We start from the raw sequence: 20742 nt of genomic DNA, 5'->3' as shown, positions 1-20742 counted from the left end.
GTTTGGATGTTCCTGAGTGGTTGTGATGAAAGGACTAGGGAACAAAGACAGCAAGGCTATGAGTTTATTACGGGGATGCGAGTACCTGACCATTAATGGTTAGAGGAAGGACACTAGCTAAAGAAGTTGGTCCAAGTTGGTGAGGGATAGAAGAACATTGAGAAACTAATGAACTAAGAGACAACAGAAGGTTCAAAATGAACACACTGATGAACAAGGTCAGATACTGTTCATCAAGAAAATACAACATGAATGCCTATGGTGTGGAATCATGATGCTAAGTCTTAAGGCTAATATAGTTTATGGACTGGAATGAATGGGAAGGTTTTAGTCAATAAGTTAGGCCAGAGAGAGCATGCCATAAATGATACCAGACAACCACTGAAGTTGAGGGAGTCAAATCCCAGGGAGGGAGGGTGTGGATGGCATCGTTAATATAAGAAATGAAATTACTCACGATGGTAGCAAGAGCTGGAGGAGACCAAAGCTCTTAGCCCATGTATTGGATTATTTTCTGTATATAATGATAAACACGTCCTGTCCCCATGCACCTTGATTGTCAAGGGACAAAACCAACAGGAACTCACAGGGACCTATCTTTTCCATCTTTGAGGTGCTTGCTACCCAAGGATTCTTCCATGTCAGATATCCCCCCCCTTCACCAGCAGCACCAGAATTGGCTTAGAATCGAGATCTTGAGAACAATGAAAGAATAAATAACTTCTTCCTGTCCTATAGGCAGGAATAAATGTCTTTATTAATCAGAGAATATTTAAGAACTTTATCCACAACTAGATAGGCTTAGTTATGGCTAGGTATTGAGACCTGCTTGGGAGCTGCTGTGGACTTCTTCTCTGGAGGTAGGGCACACTCAGGCCAAAGGCAGAGTCTGCTTAAGGAGAATAAGGCCAGCAGTTCCTACAGGAGGAAGGCAGTGAGAACAGAGACAATCTGATCACTTGAAAAGGGCTCAGTAATGGGCAGGGACAGTGTCCAGGGCTTCCTTGGGTTCACGGGTGATGTCCACATTCTAAGAAGAGAGTCCAGGGTTAGTAGGAAGTGTAGAGTCCCAGTCCCTACCCTGCTTCTTGTCTTTAGTGCTGGGCATCCCTCTTTCAGCAGGGCATATGTCTTAGCCCTCTTCTTAGGCATGGTTGGGGAATAAGCCTGAGGCCTGTTTGGTAGGGACTGTCACAGACTTGAGTATCTATAGGCCTGGATTGTGGTTCTTGCCATTTTTGAGTACTGTTTAATTTGAAACACCTGTGATGTCTGAGGTTAGAGACAGCCTTTCAGTGTGGGAGAGTACTTTCAGTGTGTACTTTGTTAACAGCCATTTTGGGTACAGAGGACTCCACCTACCTCAGGCTTGTCCCGGTGTGTGTTCACAGCCTCCACATTCAGGTAGATGGACTCCACTCTGCAGCCTTAGAAAAACACAACTCATATATTCATAAACAATCAGGAGAAGCCCAGGTCTTCCCTAAGGTATGTTCCCCTTTCCCATCATCACTGCCCACACCCAGGTCCATACTCTCTAGAGCAGTCATTCTCAACCTGGGGGTCACAACCCTTTGGGGGCTGCATAGCAGATATGCTATATATCAGATATTCACATTCCGACCCATAACAGCAAAATTACATTTATGAAGAAGCAATGAAAACCTGTTATAGGGCCACTACAACACGAGGAACTGTATTAAAGGGTCCCAACATTAGGACGATTGAGAACCACTGTTCTAGGTTATATCTCCCCTGAAGGCAGGGGAGTTCAGATAAACTGTAGGATGTGAGGCAAAGACCCGGGCCCTAAAGACCTGAAGTCAACAGTTATCCCCAAAGCTCTGCTTGTATATGTTTCCTCAGCTTCAGTTGTTCATTTTTACATGGGGAAATGAGAGAAGGTCATTGTGACCTATGAGACAGTGACCTAATCTATGTATGACGGACAGCTCTATGGGTCCTCTGAGCCATCCTAGGTAGAAGAAGCCTGGGCTGCAGTTCTGGATACTCGAACCCAGGCTAGGTTTATTCAGAAGACAATTAGAGCAATGCTAGAGATGTGATTACTAGGAAGTTCTACTTGAAGGGCCTGAGGCTGGCAGAGGAGCTCCACTGTTCACTGGTAGCCCCTTGAGCACTATTATGTGCTCACAGGTCTTGGGGGGTCCTTTTTTCCTGTTCATATCCTGGACTTCATTTGACTCTATCCTTTCCCTCCTTAGAAATCTTCCATAGTTAACTCATGCCCTAATAGAGTCTAAACTGCCCAGAACTTTCTTTGAGTTCTTTCTTCAATATCACCTCAACCTATAATTTTCCTTAAGTCTCTCTTGTACAATGTCCTGTACTCAGTGCTCAGGCAGACAGAAAGAGTCAGGTTCCAGATTTGGATGCTAGCCTAGTTCTTTCTTGTTATCCTACAGTCACCAGCCCCAACTTTACCAGGACATCCTGACATCCACCTAAGGAACCTCACCCAGGGGCCTTTAGAGCAAACTGAAGGCACACTGGAGGAATACTCCTGGTTTCTTTTGTCTTTCCTTAGTACTTACCATAAGCCACAGGTGTGAGTTTGAGCACTGTGTGCAGAGGACACTTGAGATAAGGCAGCTCATCTGGAAGGGGAGGCAGAAGCAGCCCTGAGAGATGTAGCACTGGGCAGAGGACTGGACCATATTCAGTCTTGCAAGGTGCTCCTACTTCTACCTTTGCTTCCTACTTGGGCCCCAGCTCGGATTTACACCTGATATTCTGCATAGTGGATATTAAAAGTGAGGGCAAAAGAGAGCAACATAGCAGCCTGGGAACAGGGGCATGATAGACTAGGAAAGGTAGACAGAATGTAAATCTCAGGGGATATCTAGGTCCCACTACGGGGTTTCAACTCTTTAGTCTCAGAATCAGGAGGAAACAAAGGCAACTTTCCCTCCTGCCCAATGCCAACTTTCTACAGACACCCTAGGACCCATACTCCACAAGGGTTCAATCTTCTGAAACTTTCCTATGTGCCACTTCCATGGCAGAGGCACATTGTGTGTGTTTCACTAGATTTTTGTTATTGACGATTACGTAGAAAGTGACTCTGAACATTAATGTACATTTTCCTGTCTAGACCAGTGTTTCTACTTGGCAGACATGCTAAGAGGAGGAGTGATCTGGCTCATTCCATAGATAATGAAATGGGCTTCAAGAGGAAACATACCATGGCTAAGAAGTGGCAGTCTGGTGCCTCAATCTTAGGGTACTCTGAAGACAATATGCATGGTTTGTTACTGTAGTCTATAGCTGCCACCATGGAGGGATTTGGAGTACTGGAGATGCACGCCTATGGCCACTTCACCGGTCTCCAGGCTGCAATGCATATCCTTACAGTACTTATTTAGCTGGAACACCATCACTTGAAATGCCTTTTTGTCCCTTAGGCTAATTGTAGGATAGAAGGCATGACAGCATCCTGCCAAACTCCTGATATATCAGGAGGGGGAATTTTCTTGGGAATTCATTCTTTTCCTCCTCATTGCCAACCATCAGAATCAAGTTCTAGGCTAACGACATGTGTGTGTGTGTGTGTGTGTGTGTGTGTGAGAGAGAGAGAGAGAGAGAGAGAGAGAGAGAGAGAGAGAGAGAGAGAGAGAGAGAGACAGACAGCTGGGTTCTGTCTACTGTCACTTTGAAGAAACAGATTTAGAGAACAGAAGGAACATATCTAAAGTCTCTGACCCAACTCTGTCATGGTCTCTTTGCTCTCTGGCTCTCAGTGTCCCTATTTTACAGACTAAGATTAGATTTGATCCAATCTGAAGGTATCTTAGTCCTGTGATTCTGTGGGTATGCATTCTAATTCATATAAGTCCTGGGCTTTCTTCCATCACTCTCCTGAATACTGAGGATAAAGCCATCTGCCTAGCCCTGTGTAACTTTGCTCCCAGGGAAGCTGTGAGCAGCTAGATTGATCTCTGTGCGAAAGAAGGTAAGAAATGGAGACATAAGGAAGTAACTATATGAGGTCCCATTTGTCAATTCTTGCTCTTAGCGCATACGCTATTGGTGTTCTGTTCAGAAACTTTCTCAAGTGAGGAGACTGGAGACCAGGCAAAGAATATGACTTTTCCAATGTCAAGTTCTCAAGTTCCCTGGATTCCAGTATTGAATTATTTCATATTTCATATATTCTTTATTTTGAAATTAGCATAACAGAATTGACTCAATAGTATTTAACATGGTTTCCAAACACCTTCAAAATATCATGGAAATGCCACACCTCAGCATCCACATTAGAAATGGACTGTCATATGAAAGTTGTGCCAGGCCACGTAAGAAGTATATGTGGTCTTTGTATATATGTGTATAGCAGTATATGAAGTCTGTGTGCACATATGTATGGCAGCATATATAGTCTGTATATGTATGTATGACTATACATAAGTTTATATTTATACATATGGAAATATATGAAATCTTAGTATGTGTATTCACATATTTACATTATACACACACACACACACACACACACACACACATACATATACATACATCTGTTGTGGATTGTGGATGAGCCTGGTGCTGTTTGTATGTTGATGCTAATCCTGATCTCCTAGGAGGGGCTGTGGACAAGGAGTGAGTCATACTTAGGAGACTTCTTGTGTATAAATCTCCTAATGAATAAAGGAGCCAACCACTGGAAGTGTAGGCAGGACTTTGGGGTTGGAGAGAGGAAGAGAGGAAGCAGGAGAGAGTAAGGTCTTTTTGGACAGGGATAGCATAAGGACAAGACATAATTATGAGTGTCTCCGGGTTTCAATGGAGTATCTGCCAGGATTCATCACTGGAGGATTTAGCTTTAACAAGTTAGGATTTTAGTTGTAAGGATTACAAATAAATCAGTTAACTTATAAGGATTTAATAAAATCCTTACAAGTTAGGATTTTAGTTGTGTCCAGCGATTAAGTTACCATTGTTTCTGAACTAAGTTTGTATATGGTAGCAAAGCGTGAGTTTGCCTGAACTGCACCACAAAGGTCATGGGGGTTTTGAAGCATGGGGCTGGTGTGGTAGCAAGCTGGGTGGAAATGTTTCAGGTGCTCCGGGCCAGAGTCTACACAAGGTAAGAACAGGTCAGCCATTGCTTGTCAGTGCATAGCCGGCCAGCCCACGGGGACAGAGAGTTGCTGGCACAAGTGCAGGAATAAGCCAGTTCTATTTTTAATATTTCCTGTAACATATATATATGTGTGTGTATACATATATATGTGTGTGTATATATATACATATATATGTTGCAGGAAATAAATTATACACAGTATATATATACTGTCACATGTATATATATATAAATATACATGTATATAGTTGAGAAAAGGTTGATGGGGGATAACAGTATTTACTGAACTGAATGTATAAATATACATATATATGTAGGCATATATATAAATATATATATTCCTATATATATGTATGGCAGCATAGAATAAGCAGTATATGTATATACTGTTGTGTTGTATTGTAGTATATAAAGTCTACATATACATACTTTTATGAATACAGGGTCTAGATATTTTTAAAAGATAAAATATCACTTGAAAAATTAAATTATAGATATTTCTATCTTGGAGAAATTATTCCTACAACTAGGGTACAGGTCTCACTATCAACTGAGGCCTGTGTGCTTCAGAGATATACTGGCTCAGTATTTGAAGCTGTAGCAGACTATTTATGCTGGCTTTCAATATGCAGATTCTGCAGATTGGCTAAGAGTGATATTAATAATGGCAACATAGCCTATACAATATATCATACATTCTAGGCTTTTAACACGTTTATTTCAACTTAATGATTAATTTTTACTATTTAGTTGAGAAAGAACGTTGATGGGGGATAACAGTATTTAGTGAACGTAGCACAGATATGTGTAACAAGTTTGAAGCTAAAATCCTTGGTTTAAATATTGTGCTTTTAACCACTATGATATAAACTTGTAATTGCATCTCAAATCATATCCAGCTCTTCATTCCAAGAACAGAGATGGGGAGCTGTTACCTGAACTTTTATCCAGGAAGTATGCCAGGAGGCACCGCATAACAGCCTGGTGACAGATCACCAGTACATTTTCTTGCCGTTCTAGCTCCATTATAACTGGCTCAAGACGCTGAACTAGATCCTCATAGGACTAAGAAAAAGAGAGAGAAATAACTGTTAAGCAGAAGGGGAAATGAAGCACACTGACCCAGAGAAGAAAGCTTGGTTTGGGAGCCAGAATTGTTGGCCCAACAACATGACTAGGCAAATCACTTGTTTCTCAGGGTTTTCGTTTTCATCTGTTAAATCAACCAATCAATAAATGTGGGCTAAAAGACAATACTATAACCCCCCGCTATAAAATATCTACTTAATTGTACAACTGGAATTTCAAAATGACCTGTAGTATTCCAAAATAAAAATAAAAATAAAAAGAGAAAAAAAAAGAAAGAGAGAAAAGAAAAGAATATGGCAATGTAGGTGCCATAACTATCTTGGCACATTTGGCAATCTCATAAGCCCAGAAGCTGGGGCTCCAAAAACCTCATAGAAATAGAATTTAAGCTAGGAGTTGTTACTCGGCATAAACCTGAGACTGTGAGAGGAGAAATCTTTATACCCTCAGTAAAAGTTTAAAATGCAAAAAGTCTGTCCACAGGAAAAAGGAAAATGGTGAGAAAATGTATCTTCCTATATTAGACTCTCATGGGAAAATATGAAAAGCTTCCTCTTACAATGTATTTTAAAAAGCTGATGGTGTCAAGGACATGTAGAAAGCCTTATATATGAACATCCTCAGAAAGAGAAAGAATGAACAAACAAAAGAAAGAGGGAAATATAGGATTGGAAGGATGCTCAAGAGAGGGGAGGAGAAAGGAAAAGAAAGACTAAAGAAATGGAGGAGAAAAGTAGAGGGGAGAGTGGGGATGAGGGGAAAGTAGAGAAAAGAGGGGAGGAGAAGAAAAGAGAGGCGGGGGGATGAAGATGAAGGGGATAGAGGGGAGGAGGTGAGCCCGGAGAATTGAGTACTATGTAGACACAAACGAGAGAATCTTTTTTGTTGTTGTTGGGGAGGTTTGTTTGGTGTTTTTTGATTTGTTTTTTTCCAGTCAGGGTTTCTCTGTGTATCCCTGGCTGTTCTGGAACTCACTCTGTAGACCAGGCTGGCCTCAAACTCAGAAATTTGCCTACCTCTGCCTCCCAAGTGCTGGGATTACAGGTGTGCGCCACCACCGCCTGGCTAAATGAGAGAATCTTAAAGGCAACAAAGATAGAAAGACTTTCCACTTAGCCAAAGAACAAAGAAACAATAATGAAGTTGAAAAGTGTCTTAGCCACAGTGGCAACAGTAAGACAAGGAGAGACATCTCTTCAGACTGCTGAGAAAACAACAGTCACTTGAGAGCTCTCTACCCAACCAATTACAGTCAAGCCTTGAGGATACTTAGATGAGGGGAAGGTTGAGAGTACTTCTGACAGATGGCAAAGTGGAACTTGAGAGAGAAGAAGCAAAATGATCAAAGGGTCAGTAAACACTCAGTTAAACCATGTATCAAAAGGTAGTAGCAACAAGGACAGGAATATTTAGGGATTAAGATCGAGGCTACATGAACATATAAAAGAACATGTAAGTTAGGAGAGGAAGTTACTGAAAGTTGAAAGATCCTATATTATTTAGAGCAACAGCAGAGATGCTGATTTTGGACCTTGTTAGTCATATACATTAAAATACTAAATGTTCCTCTTCTACATTCCCCTTTATCTCTCCAATACACTATATTTCCTCTTCCTTATGGCTGGGTACAGGAAAGCAAGTAAAGGACCAAATATGGGGAGGGGCAACTAACATTAAAAGTTTTTGAAAAAAAAAAACCAGATGTAAACCTACTACTGTAGAAGCTTCTTAAAAAGACATAGATAAGTGAGAGGAATTTAAATGGAGTCACCATATAATAAGGGAGACAATGTCTCAATTAGACATCTTATGTTGCCAGGTAAAACTTCCAGTGCCAGAAATGGATTACATTTTATTGAATCAAAGGCCAAATGGGTCCCAAGGAACCTCACAAAACACTACAGGCTCTTGGTTATTCTCCACAATCTGATAGTAAGGCCCGATTACTGAAGAGACAACTTTCTTAGTCATCAAACATGGTGAAATTGAGCTGGTACCTAACTAAACTTGACCCCTGCTGACTAACATCCATGGCACCAGCAGGTACTCTGCATATTACCAGAGAAAAGTAACCATCAATATTCCCCAGCTACAAACCCCGTGACTTACAACAATGACCTTCCTGCAAGATATACCAGTGCAATGGTGGCACAAACATGGGAATAACAGATTACTTTCTGGTTGAATTTAAGGCTTATTCTATGAGATAGAGTCTATACCTGACATACTAAAGTGTTCAAGAACCTGAGACTAGATAGGTCTTGGCCCTAGAGGAAAACAGAATAGTATATATATAATAATAATATTAATATAATATTATATTATATTAATATATAATAATATATATTATTATATAATAAATCTATATGTTTAGCAGACAATATTATTCTGCTAAAAGAACACAGCAATAAAATGACCCCTATTGACATATTGCTATACTCACAGATCAGTGCCTCATTCAACTCTCATCAGAGAAGCTTCTTGTAGTAGATGACACAGAGACCCACAACTGGGCAATGTGTAAGGGTGAGAGACTTTGGAACACTCAGTCCTAAATGGGATATCTTCATCAAAGCCTTCCCTTCAAGACTCAAGGATATTATATTGAAGAGGAAGCAGAAAGATTATAAGAGCCAGAGGTGATGGATGACTCCTAGGAAACAGTGTCTTCTGAACACAACAGGGCTGATAACAAATCAGAGCTCAGAGACACTGACAGCATGTACAAGCCAGACAGGGTGCCAGCACTGAGAGGGGGAAGTAGACATGAGGTCCTACCTCTAACCAAGAAGCTATTTGCAAATGTACTGGCAAAAGGGAAAACCAGTTTTCTCCCATAGACTGTCGCTGGTATAGCAACCATACCTCAGAGCAGAGCCTATACCCAGAAGTAGTTGGCCAATACAAAATGAACTCCATGTATTTGTTTGTTTTGTTTGTATGAACTTTTTGTTTTGTTTTGGTATTTCTGTCTTACTGGTTTTTGTTTTAGCTTTCCTTTTTATGTTTTTGTGAGTTCTTTTAAAAGCAACAGACAGAAAAACACAGAGGGGTGGGGAACAACATGGGGAACAAGGTGGGCAAGTAGGAGGGATCTAGGAGGAGTTGGGGGAGGGGAAACACAATCAAAATATATTTTAAGAAAAAATCACTTAAAATAGAAATATAAAAAGTTAAATGTTCAAGTCAATTGCATAACAATACACAACAAATTATTCTGAGTAATCTTAAAAGTACAATATTTTGACCTCATACCCTCAGTGGGATATCTTCAAAAACAGAAAGAACCATGATGAGTTTTTTTTTTTTTAAGTTAAGCGTAACCTCCATAAGAATCTGGAAACAGATTATAACACATATTGATGAAAAAATCACTCCTAAGGAAAGCAAGAGAAAAATAAAGTAAGCATAGAAAGTTCAAGACAATAGAATTAAATGTTCAAAAGTCAGTAATACCACTAAAATATATATATAATTACCAAGCTTTGCATTCAAAAGTCATATTTCAGTTTGGATTAAAAACAATGAAATCCAACTATAAAGTGCTTATAAGAGACATTAATAAAACAAAAGTGCTCAGAAAAGTTGAATATGAATAAATAAAGGTGAACCCAGCAAATGGTTAGAAGCCACCATGCAGAGGTAGAGTTGTGTTAGAATGTATTTTAGGCAAATAGTATTAGTAAGAAAAAGAGCTTAGTCACTCTTCATAGAAGAGCTGTAATTCAGTGAGAAGATAGCATTGCTTTTGATTTGTATGCCTTGTATTATTTGTATGATTAGTAACACAACTTAAAAATGTATAAAGGAAATGAGAACAAATTCACATTGAATTTATAAAGTCAGTTCCGAGGATGAAGATGAAAATATGAAAGTGATTTGTGACTGAACATAACATCTACTGTTTTAGCTTTCCAGATGTCCATATTTTCAAAGTGTTTTGGATCAGAAATAGAGTATGACTAATAAATACATTAAAATGCAGAACTGTGCTGAGAAGAGACCGGATTGAAAGCAATAGGCATTCATCTCATAGAGAGACAGGAAAATTATAGTCTGGTTTATATGGTAGCCAAGAAGTTGATTAAGCTAATAGCTTTTGTTCCTTGGAATGATGCCAACTGCTGAGAGCCTGGAGCTTTAGGCATATTGGCAACAAGATAGTACAGAGTTCGAGTATATTGCACTCTTTCAACTTGTCCAGTAAAAAAAAAAAGGCAAATACAAGTCACTGGACAAAGTATGTCCTTCTAAAAACACATAATGCCTATAATCAGGCAAATATGTAGCTTTTACAAAAGAGGAGGAGCTAGACACAGCACCTATCTCTGAGCTATTGACCTGAGTTTGATCCCCGGGATTCACATGGTGAAAGGAGAAAACTGAGGCCCATTGGTTGTTTTCTCCTCTACAAGCACACAGACCAAGGCATACATTTTCTCACTCACTGAACAAATGAACAAATGAATGAATGAACGAATGAATGAATGGTTTTAAAAGAAGAGGAATGGCTTGCCTACAGCTAAGGACCAGATAAGTATGGACCAGATAAGTATGTACCTTGACAGAAGGCAGCTACTGAAAACTTTGCCTTGTTTCTAAAGGTATTTCCGAAGCTCTGGCAGTTGGAATGAGAACACAGGGAAGGAGTCCTAGGAGTTAGGGCACCCCTTCAAACTTTACCTCTCCCTTGGGATAGCGGTAACGATATTTATCCTGGTCCCGTAGTGCAAATTCTTCAGGGTAGTGTTCCTGAATTTCTTCATAAGTCATCTCTTCACAGACACCCTATAAAAAAAGTATTCATGAATAATATATTGAACAGGGGAAATCAACATAGTTCTTCACATAGTTTAGGTACCAATGAGTATGGAATAGTATAATACCTCAGTTTCTGTGAACATAGTAGCTCCTGAGTTGTACCTGTTGCCTGGCTTGTATTGTGCTTGCGAGGCGCATAGCTTGTGTGTGTACAGACAAATGGGTGGATGTGTTCAGACTGAGTATATGATATTTTCCTGTGACTGCCTCAATAGTTCTATATGTGTACATTATGTATATGTTGCTATAAATATGTACAAATAAGGACTTGGTATTGTGTTTGTAAGCATGTGTAGCATTCTTATTATGTGTGTTTGAAGTCTTGTATTTGTGTGTATATTATATATCTATGCATATACAGTAAACTGTATAAACTGTATGTACAGCAAACTGTGTATGCACAGAGTGTATAAGCATCTGAAAATATGCCCATGTGGGTGTGGGTGATGCTGTGGTATATTGGCAGCATATATCCATGACTGTAGGCATTCTGCATTATGTTTCTGCTATATATCTCTATGTGTGTGTGTATGTTTAAGGTCTGTGAATTGGAAGTAATATGCTTGAAGCTATGTATTAGTAGTGTATACAGGTCAATGGTTTGCTCATCTGTGTCCATATGAAATACATGTATGTATATGATGTGCCTATATTTGTTTCTAGATGTCTGTGCATACATGGTGCAGGCATGATGGCAAAAGAATGCTTCTGTGACTGTAAATCGAATGTGTGCACCTGTACATACTTGTGGCAGGTGTCTGAAACTGTGTGCAAATACATTGTACAATGGTGCTCTCCCATTGTGTAGCCTTCCTCATCCTTCCTGACCTGCCCTGAATTTTAGCATCACTGGGGAAATGTACCCACAGATACTTCATAAGACAAAAACTAGTAAATTTTTTAATGGTTCTCAGAAGACAAATTGTGAGAGCTTCCAAGTCTACTGAGAAATGCTCATAGGCAAGGCCACTGGTGCTGGTGGTAAAAAGTGATACTGTTTCTGGCATTTCCTTCAAAGTGTGTGAGTTTCAATTGAACCCTGCTTGCTTGGTGCCCAGGGTCACCAGACTCTGGCTGATGTCTTTTTGGATTATCTACTAAGCTTCCTTCAGGGAAAAGGAGTAGAACACTTACAGCTTACAAGCAGCTCTGCAGTGCCAGGTTTTCTGAATGGACATTGCTCACGGGAAAGAAAGTATACAGAGATCCTTTTAAACTGTCCTTAGTCCTCTGCTCTGAAGCTCATCGTGAGGCTCTTTGCCCCAGGGAAATGGCCATTGCCTTCATGCTTTGACTTCAGGCAACCCTGCTTAACCTCTCTTGAGTTTTATTTTCCTCATCTGCAAAATGTAGAAGATAACAACTGCCTTCTAGAAGTTATCTAATTCAGTTTCTCTTGCTGTGAGAAACCACTACCAAAAGCATATTGGGTAGGAAAGGGTTTATTTCAGTTTACCCTTCTAGGTGATAGTACATCATCAAGAGAATTCAGGACATGGACTCAAGCAGGAGCAGAGACAAGAACCATGGAGGTAATGTGATTAGTAGCATACCCTCAGGCTCACATTAAAACAGCTTTCTTAATACAGTCCAGATATACTTGCCTAGGGGTAGTACTGCCCACAGTGAACTGGCACCCTATATAAATTAAAAATCATGTAAATGCACCCATAGACATCCCCATAAGGCAATCTAATGCTGGGCTTCACTAGATCTCCATGCCACAGAATAGTCTCTTACATATGGCTGCTTGACAAAAGACAAAACAAAAAGCATAAAAGATTTGATGCACTAACTAGGTTCCCAGGATCAGAGGTAACCCATGAGACAAGCCTAGAATTACCACCTCCCTCCATGCCAGGACATTAACTCTTTACATCTTACCGCATCAATCTCATTCAGGGCCTTCCACTGTTCATAGGGGACACCTAGGGCTTCAGCTGTCTGAATGGTCCTCTTCATGTGGCTAGTCCACACCTTCAGGGCGTTGATACCTTGAGACCGAATGAAGTTGGCTAGGGCATAGGCATACTAGAGGTACAAAGGAGATGATAGGAGAAAAAAAAGAGGGGTGAGAAAGGGAAGACCAAGGGAGCCATCAGAAAAAGTTCAAATCTCTTATAAATGGTGACATACTAATGGACAAGCAAGAAAACGGGGAGGGGAGATTAAATTTATATAAAGATAAACGTGGGACTATAAATCAGAGGTAGAACTGGAGGTGCTGGGTTCTTGAGAAAGCAAGCTATGAAGAGGCTGATCACCATACAAAAAAATTACAGTTAAAGAATGATCAATGGATCAAAAGTTAGGTTAGAGAGTGATCAATGGGTACAAAGTTACAATTAGACAGGAAAATAAGTTCTAATGTTTAATGCACAGTATGGTGGCTATCCTTAAATATTGGTGTATATTTCCACATCCTTAGAAGATTATGGATGTTCTCATTATGCACAATAATATACAATTAGCATAGAAATTGGAAATTGTATCTAACAAATATGTGTAATCATAAAAGTATTAAAAGTAAAAGTTATATTCGTTCCTGAGTGACTAAGGATGAAAGAAAGAGAAAGAGTTATCCATGCTTGAGATGGGAGGTTGATACTTCCTTATTGCATCCCCTGCTAGGTGAGTCATTCATTCAAACATGCCCACCTCTACATATGTGGAGCCTAAGAACAAGTGGAACCACCCAATGGTCTGCATCCTTTCTCCTTCCTTGTCTGACAACATACTGCACTTCTAGGAATCTATACTGTATGACTGAGGTTTACCAAACCTCAGCATGGAGTTCTGGTCATGCACTATCTCCAGTAACCCTCTTGCTATACAAAGAATAACCCCAGGGCTATGTATGGATCTACAGGTTAATATTTCTGTGACCATGGCCTGTCCTCAGATGGAGACTAACAGCCAGGTGCATACAGGCATTGAAGCAGATTCCAGGCCATCAGATTGGAGTTCTAAGAGTAGAAGTGCCCAGAATGTGGTCTGAAGTATGGATTGAAGGATCTGAAAGTGCTCTGACGATTTGAGTTTTATTGCTTGAATGGGGAGCCTGGTACCCAGGTAAAGGGTATTTGCATATGCACTAGTATCCATGTCCCTGTTTTGGGTGCTGGGGTGTTAATGCTTTCATGATTCAAACACTCAGGGAGAGAGACAATGGCAGTACAGATGGGAACCACAAAGGGTCATGGGAGCTCAAAGATGTAAGGATACACATTCCTTCTGTGTATGGGGTATTATTATTCAAACATGGCATATCCTAGGTATATATGCACAAATGGGCATAGGCACAAATTTGTATGATAGACACAAGTCAGCAGTCAGTTCTCCCTTGCCTGGGAGAGTAAGAGAAAGGCAAATCTCAATAGCTCCTTTACACATTATCAATCTCAATAGCTCCTTTACATATTATCATGCCAGTAAAATGCAAACATCATTCAGTTATCCAGCTGTGTCTCTGAGTAGCATGAAGAGTATATTAGTCCCGGGTATAGAGTAGGTGCCAGTTGAGTAAAAACTATAGAGATTGTGGTGACTGCCCTTTAAATCCAGGCTTGGTGCACTGTGCTGAAGAATGTGAAAGTTTGGGTCTGATGTGTGCACATATGCACATTTGTGTGTGCAGGAGGTACTCATGTGGACATGGCCACCTTTCCAATTGAGCTCTGAACTATGCAGGCATATCTCAAGTGATCTCAGCCTCTGTTCTGGAGAGCATGAGAGATTAGAGTCAGGTCAGAGGGCATCGGTGGCATTTCCTACCTATCCAACAGGGGTGCAAGGCAGTAAGGCCTGGCTTTCAGTTCTGCCTATGTTACCTTGTACTGACCATGTGACCTGAGACTCCTCTCTTTCTCTGTTGCTCAGCTTCCTCATCCATAAACAATGACAGTTATGGCCAGTTCACACTGCTGATGTCATTCAGAAATTAAATGTGGAAGTTGATGGTACTGTGGCTGTTCATAGATGTCCAATAAAAGACAATCAGGGACTGAAGAGTTGGTTCTGCAGTTGGGAGCACTGGCTATTGCTGTTCCCAGTACCCATAGGACAGCTCACAGGGATCTAATATCCACTTCTGGCCTTTGTGGACACCAGGCATGCATATGGTACACAGCTACCCATGCAGACAAAACATGCATACACATAAAATAAAAACAAAAGTTTGAAAAAAAGACACTAAGAACACAGAATGCCCCTCCTGTACTTCATTTTCTATCTATGCCATCCCAAAGTGATTTTCTCCAGCAACTTGTATGCTAACAAGTCCAGATAAAGGACCAGAAGTTGGGGAGTAAATCGCTTTATAAAACTGGTACCTAGGATGGACAGGTTACTATACTGCACTGGGAATAGGGACAGTCATGACCTGAGAAAGTAACAGACCAGAATAAGGAAAGGTGTCCCCAAAGACGAGCGGCCCCTGGGATAAGGATGAACAGGGAGGGCTTAATAGGGGACTAGATCTTGGAGCAAGAGTTGGGTCTTGTAAGGGAATGGAAGAGCAAGAAGATACAGTACGGTGGGGACAGTATGATTCCTCAAATGGGGTAGGGGACAATGTTGACACAGTCATGGAGAGGAGGGATTCAGGCCAAGGCCCTCTGTCAACTGTACTTGAGAGTTACCAGATGGCAGAGGGACAGACCAATGAGAACAGCAAGGTGAGTACCAGTAAAGGATGGAGCAGTGAGAATGATGGGGGAGACATCAGGCAGGGGAAGGGCACTGTGATGGAGCTCAAGAAGCAGCCAGAGGTGAGAGCATCCATGAACGGCCATGCAATTGGTCTTGCAGAAGCAGTACATGTATGGAAGTCATTCAATGTCTGTGACCGGACTCATGACTAACGGTGGAAGAGAAGGATTGATCATAATTTGCTTCTTTCTCATCAAGAAATACTTCTCCAAACCCAGTCATTGGACACCTAGGCTAGCCTAACCTATACACATGAGTATCTGAAGCCCTCCTTACCTGCTTGCCCCGAGCTGAGAGGCCAGAGTCACCTCCAATGCGGCCTCTAAGGTTGAGTTCACTCTCACCATGTCGGCATAGGTAGATAGATCGAGGTGTGACATGGATGTTCATGAGGTAGTAGGCTGTACGGCTCTGAACGTGGTCCTGCACTCGATTTACCATGTAGCGTGTGCCCACGTCGAAGATCTTGATGTAGGACAGGTGGCTGGGCCAGACCCAAGCAGGAGCAAGCATAGCTTAGGTGCTGATAGTAGGAAGGATTGATCCCAAGAAAAAGTCCCAACCACACACTGTGTTTCCGATCGTCTACACTTCAGCTCCTACCTAACAAGATGTTATACCTAGTCTTGTTCTGGGTACATGACATAGAGATTATGTTCCTGACAACTCCAAGGAGCTCTTCACCACCTACCATCTCCTTTCTTCAGCTTGAGTCAACCTGTCATTTGACCTTTCCTAATCACGATGCAATTCACAATAATAATCTGTGAATAATATCTGAATAATGCACTGTGCTTTAGGTAGAGCTTATCTGCCCTTTGGGAACAGTCAGAGACATATATTTGGAAACACATGGATAATAATTCAACATTCTTGTCACAAACCACATAGTATGCCAAGTATTGGTGTGAAGGGATACAGAAATGGTCCAAAACACCACTGTTAAACTTGTAGTCCTGGCTCCAAGTTCCTAGTGGTTTCCTTAGTTATGTGCTCAGCTCTAGTAACTACACACTGAGTAACAATCAAATACAATGGCCTGTCTATGGAGGAACAGGGAGGCAGGGGAGATGAGCAGGGAGGCAGAGGGGAGGATACCAATGGATCAGAAGACTTAGAGGCATGAACTAAGACTTCTCTATCTTCTGTAACAGCTGTAAATCCTCTAGTTATTTAAGAATCCGACAGAGCTCCATGGGAAGCGGCATAGGAACTGGAATCCTAGCGTGACACAAGCAACCCAGGATCAATGAGGCTACTGATAGTTTTGGTTTCAGAGAGCTGCTTCCTTGATCTTCCTAGAGGGAAGTCCTTCACATCTACTGCCTCGTCCTTCGCAATTCTTGGATCTATGTGCAATGGTTCCCACAGAACTCTTGTATTTGTTGAATATTTTTTGTGTATCTTGCAGAGACCAGGGAAATTTAAGATGCATGAATCCTCATAACCATTGGTCAGGGAAGAGAGCATCATGTAAAAATCTGAAGCATGCAGAGAAGCAATTTGCCATAGATTGTGTCCCACTCCAGAGATCTGTCTCAGACCCCTAGAGCCTAAGAGCAGAATGTCTCTGATGCAATTTTGTTGCCTGGCTATTGTCTGTTTCTAATACTAGACCCTCCATGGTGGCCTCACCTCACAGCACAATACTTTACCCATGACTTTTTAATTCTTGTACTGCTGTTGTACTTGGAAAATTCTCTGTACATCTCTTTTCGTACTCAGAGCAAATTAGGGCGGCTGTCACAAAGTACTTTTCATTTTGCTTGAATGGGTATTGCTTGCTGATCTCTAAAGTTGAGCTCCCATGTATACATCTTTTAAAAGCCATTGAAATATAATACCCACAAAATACAGGCCATTTACTATTTCTAGGAAAATTTGAAGTACAGAGCTATATAAAGTTATTTATAGTTGCACAATACCAAATTATTATGAAAGTTCATGTTCATCTCCCAACCTGCATAATTTAAAATAAAATATATAAACTATACTAGTGAGGCCCTAAAATTCTGGTTTCATTTTTTTCACTTTTTTTCTTGTTGTGGCTTTTAAATACTAATTATCAAATAGCTGTAGGATACGTTTCTTCTTATTTTTTGAAGATCCAGAATTGCTGGTGTTTAGCTTGCTCACTGAATTATCTAGCCCTTCCAGAATTCTCTTCCAAGGTGAACCAAGTCTCCTGCTGTGAGTTTCTCCAATCATCTGGCTTACTGCTCCCACAACTGGGGTCAACTGTGCCTGCACCACCATCTCCAAATTACTGGGCAGTCTAGCAAAACAGGGAGAGTTTTGCCTGTTCGGTTTCCTTAGGCACTGCTAAAGCTTGCCACGATGTATGAACTATAAATGTCTGTTAATGGAGAAACAAATAACGCTGGTCTTCTCCATCTGTCTTCCTTAGGACCAATGGACTCATCAAAAGAATAACAGAAACAAACAAAACCTAACAGTGCTTCTCCAGCTGTTCAGAGGCTTCTGCTGGGGAAACCTACTTCTAAGTCTGGGGGGTTTCTTTTCTTTTCTTTTCTTTTCTTTTCTTTTCTTTTTTTCTTTCTTTTCTTTCTTTCTTTCTTTTCTTTCTTTCTTTCTTTCTTTCTTTCTTTCTTTCTTTCTTTCTTTCTTTCTTTCTTTCTTTCTTTTTTTGTTTTTTGGTTTTTTGGGTTTTTTTTTTCTGGGACAGGGTTTCTCTGTATAGCCCTGGCTGTGCTGGAGCTTACTCTGTAGACCAGGCTGGCCTGGAACTTAGAAATCCACCTGCCTCTGTCTCCCAGAGTGCTGGGATTACAGGCGTGCACCACCACTGCCTGGCGTCTGGGGGCTTTAATGTCATTCTTTCTGTTCAGCCCCATTCCTTCAAGATATCTCCATTGTATGCTGTCAGGCCACACTTTTCTCAAAGCACAAACAACCCCATTCCACCACATGTCTTCCTGGGACAAGAAGGTGTATCTTTGATCAGGGAGCATGTACAGTGAGTAATCTGTGAAATTAAACACGAAGAATATGCCCCATGTGCTGAATGTGCAAGTCTCATCTGATATTTCTTGTGATGCAAGGATGTTGAGAGGTAAAACCAGGCTAAAATTTGGAAAACGCAGGCATCATTTAGGGTAGAATATGTTGAAGATTTGCTGTGTGGCCACAAGCAAGCCTTTGAACTGAACCCTGATTGTCAGCTTCCCAAACTATGAAGTGACATACTTATCATCTTACATGTCTATTGGGTTAGGTTGAGAGGATGCTTTTAGACTTCTTAGGGTATTAATGACCACTTGTGCCTCTTTTTATACTTTGAGCTTGGTTCTCAAAGAATATTGGTAGCTAGAGTCTGTTTTCATCAGCATCCATTTTGAAGATAGTGAGTTTCTTTGAACATTTTACTTCTAAAGTCACATCTGCATTAAACTGCTAGCCAATACTTCCCTATCTATAGCTGGTATTATGAAAAAAAATTAATTTTATTACTCATATATGGGTCTTTCTATATGGCAAGATTCTATGGAAGCTACCCAAGAACAGAACCCATCTTCTTTATTCCTATTTGCTCCTTCTGCATGCAAAGCAAAGCTTCCAAAGACTTGCTGGTTGAAGAGATTCATGAGGGTAGTGAGAGGAGAAATGAAAGGAGACAGAATATATGGTTAGACTTCTGACGCACCTCTGACTCAAGGTGGAAGGCTAGAAGTAGATTTAGCTCCCTAAAACTGTTTCCTCCTTTTGGCAATTTATGATTATCAGATCTACTGTAGCCTCCTTTATGGAGGTACTGTGGAAATGTGATTAAAGAAAGAAGGGGAATCTGCTTGGGTACTGAGGTACCATCCTCATGAAGAGAGTATTTTTGCAATAACAGCAATACCCACAGAATAGGGGCATTTGTTTTCAGAGGGCAAAGTCCGAATCTGTACCTACTGCACAGTAAGGTACAACTCGACTCATATGAGGAATAACATACACTAAGTATGATATCTCTGGGGAACTATAAGTAATTTAGATTTGATAAGGCAAAATCTGTGTCCAAATAGGCAAGCAGTAAGAGATGGTAGTGAAAGGCAGTTTGAAAAGTATATGATGTGGGATAAATGCTTCCCACATCAAGGTAACACTGCCTCATGGAAAATTGGACATGAGGGAGTCATAAAGATATATCAAAGTCCCACTTCTGATACTAGAGATAGAAAAGTTAGGGCCCTAAAAGGAGGACATTTCCTTAGATCCCTTAAGACATGAAAACTGGACTAAGGCTCCAGGAGGAGTTGGGCTCTTACCTGTCCAATTCCTCATCCAAAGGCTGGTAGTTGATCTCATAGCACTCAATTCTCTTTAGAAAGTCTTCCAAAACCTTTTCTTTGTCACAGTCTATGTAATCAGGACTGCCGAGTTTCACTTGCTGTAAGAAGGTGGGAGGAAGATAAATGTAGAGAGACAGAGACTCTGATACTGTACTTGGAAATGACCTTCAGAGACAACTACCATCCACCCCATTACAAAGGCAAGGAAATAGAGTTTGACAAAGGGTTTTTGCTTAAGTTGGGCTGTATGTTATAATGGGTTTACTCTCAGAACACACATTGCTTAACAGCATTTGTAAGAGGACAGGAAAGTATGATGCAGATGACTTGGTACCATGAAGGCTCTTGTGTTTTAGTCATTGCTGAGAAAACAGGCATGCTGTCATTGGACTTCTCAAAGGCTGGCATCTCCTAATCCCTAACATCGGCCTTCTCCTCTATTTCTCACTGCTCCACTCAATCACTTGAGCCTACATGGGGATCTCATTTGCTAGCAGAACTAAGTCTCTTTATCCTCTCTTCTAAATGGCCATTTTCTTTTGCCTATGATCACTACAACTTTGTGACTTTAAAAATTTTAATCCATTTAATTCATTTAATTCATTACATTATTTGCATTTACATGTGTATGATATAGTATTGGGGTACATATGCATGCCATGATGCGTGTATGGAAAACAGAGGACAATGTTGTGAAGTTGGTTCTCTCCTTCTACCTAA

General features: G+C 40.7%; 1 protein-coding gene across 5 annotated transcripts in view; it reads right to left on the bottom strand.

Annotated features, from left to right (window-relative positions):
* Positions 1-717: 717 nt before the first annotated feature.
* The window catches only part of Pfkfb1 (6-phosphofructo-2-kinase/fructose-2,6-biphosphatase 1), a 50298-nt gene continuing 30273 nt past the window's right edge, over positions 718-20742 (bottom strand). For 3 of the 5 annotated variants that reach the window (XM_052171456.1, XM_052171457.1, XM_052171454.1), the window contains 8 exons: positions 19999-20120; positions 16001-16208; positions 12899-13045; positions 10877-10981; positions 6040-6169; positions 2556-2618; positions 1363-1427; positions 718-1030 (listed from right to left, as the gene is read on the bottom strand). In XM_052171456.1, coding sequence (XP_052027416.1) covers positions 971-1030; positions 1363-1427; positions 2556-2618; positions 6040-6169; positions 10877-10981; positions 12899-13045; positions 16001-16208; positions 19999-20120 — 900 coding nt within the window. In that variant the 3' untranslated portion in view covers positions 718-970. Of the gene's footprint in view, positions 1031-1362; positions 1428-2555; positions 2619-6039; positions 6170-10876; positions 10982-12898; positions 13046-16000; positions 16209-18397; positions 19312-19998; positions 20121-20742 lie in introns of those variants that run through there. The other 2 variants (XM_052171455.1, XM_052171458.1) reach the window with 2 other exon arrangements.

The sequence above is a fragment of the Apodemus sylvaticus genome, chromosome X (assembly GCF_947179515.1).
Source record: "Apodemus sylvaticus chromosome X, mApoSyl1.1, whole genome shotgun sequence".
Classification (NCBI taxonomy): Eukaryota; Metazoa; Chordata; class Mammalia; order Rodentia; family Muridae; genus Apodemus; species Apodemus sylvaticus.
This window is presented reverse-complemented; position numbering and strand designations above follow the sequence as displayed.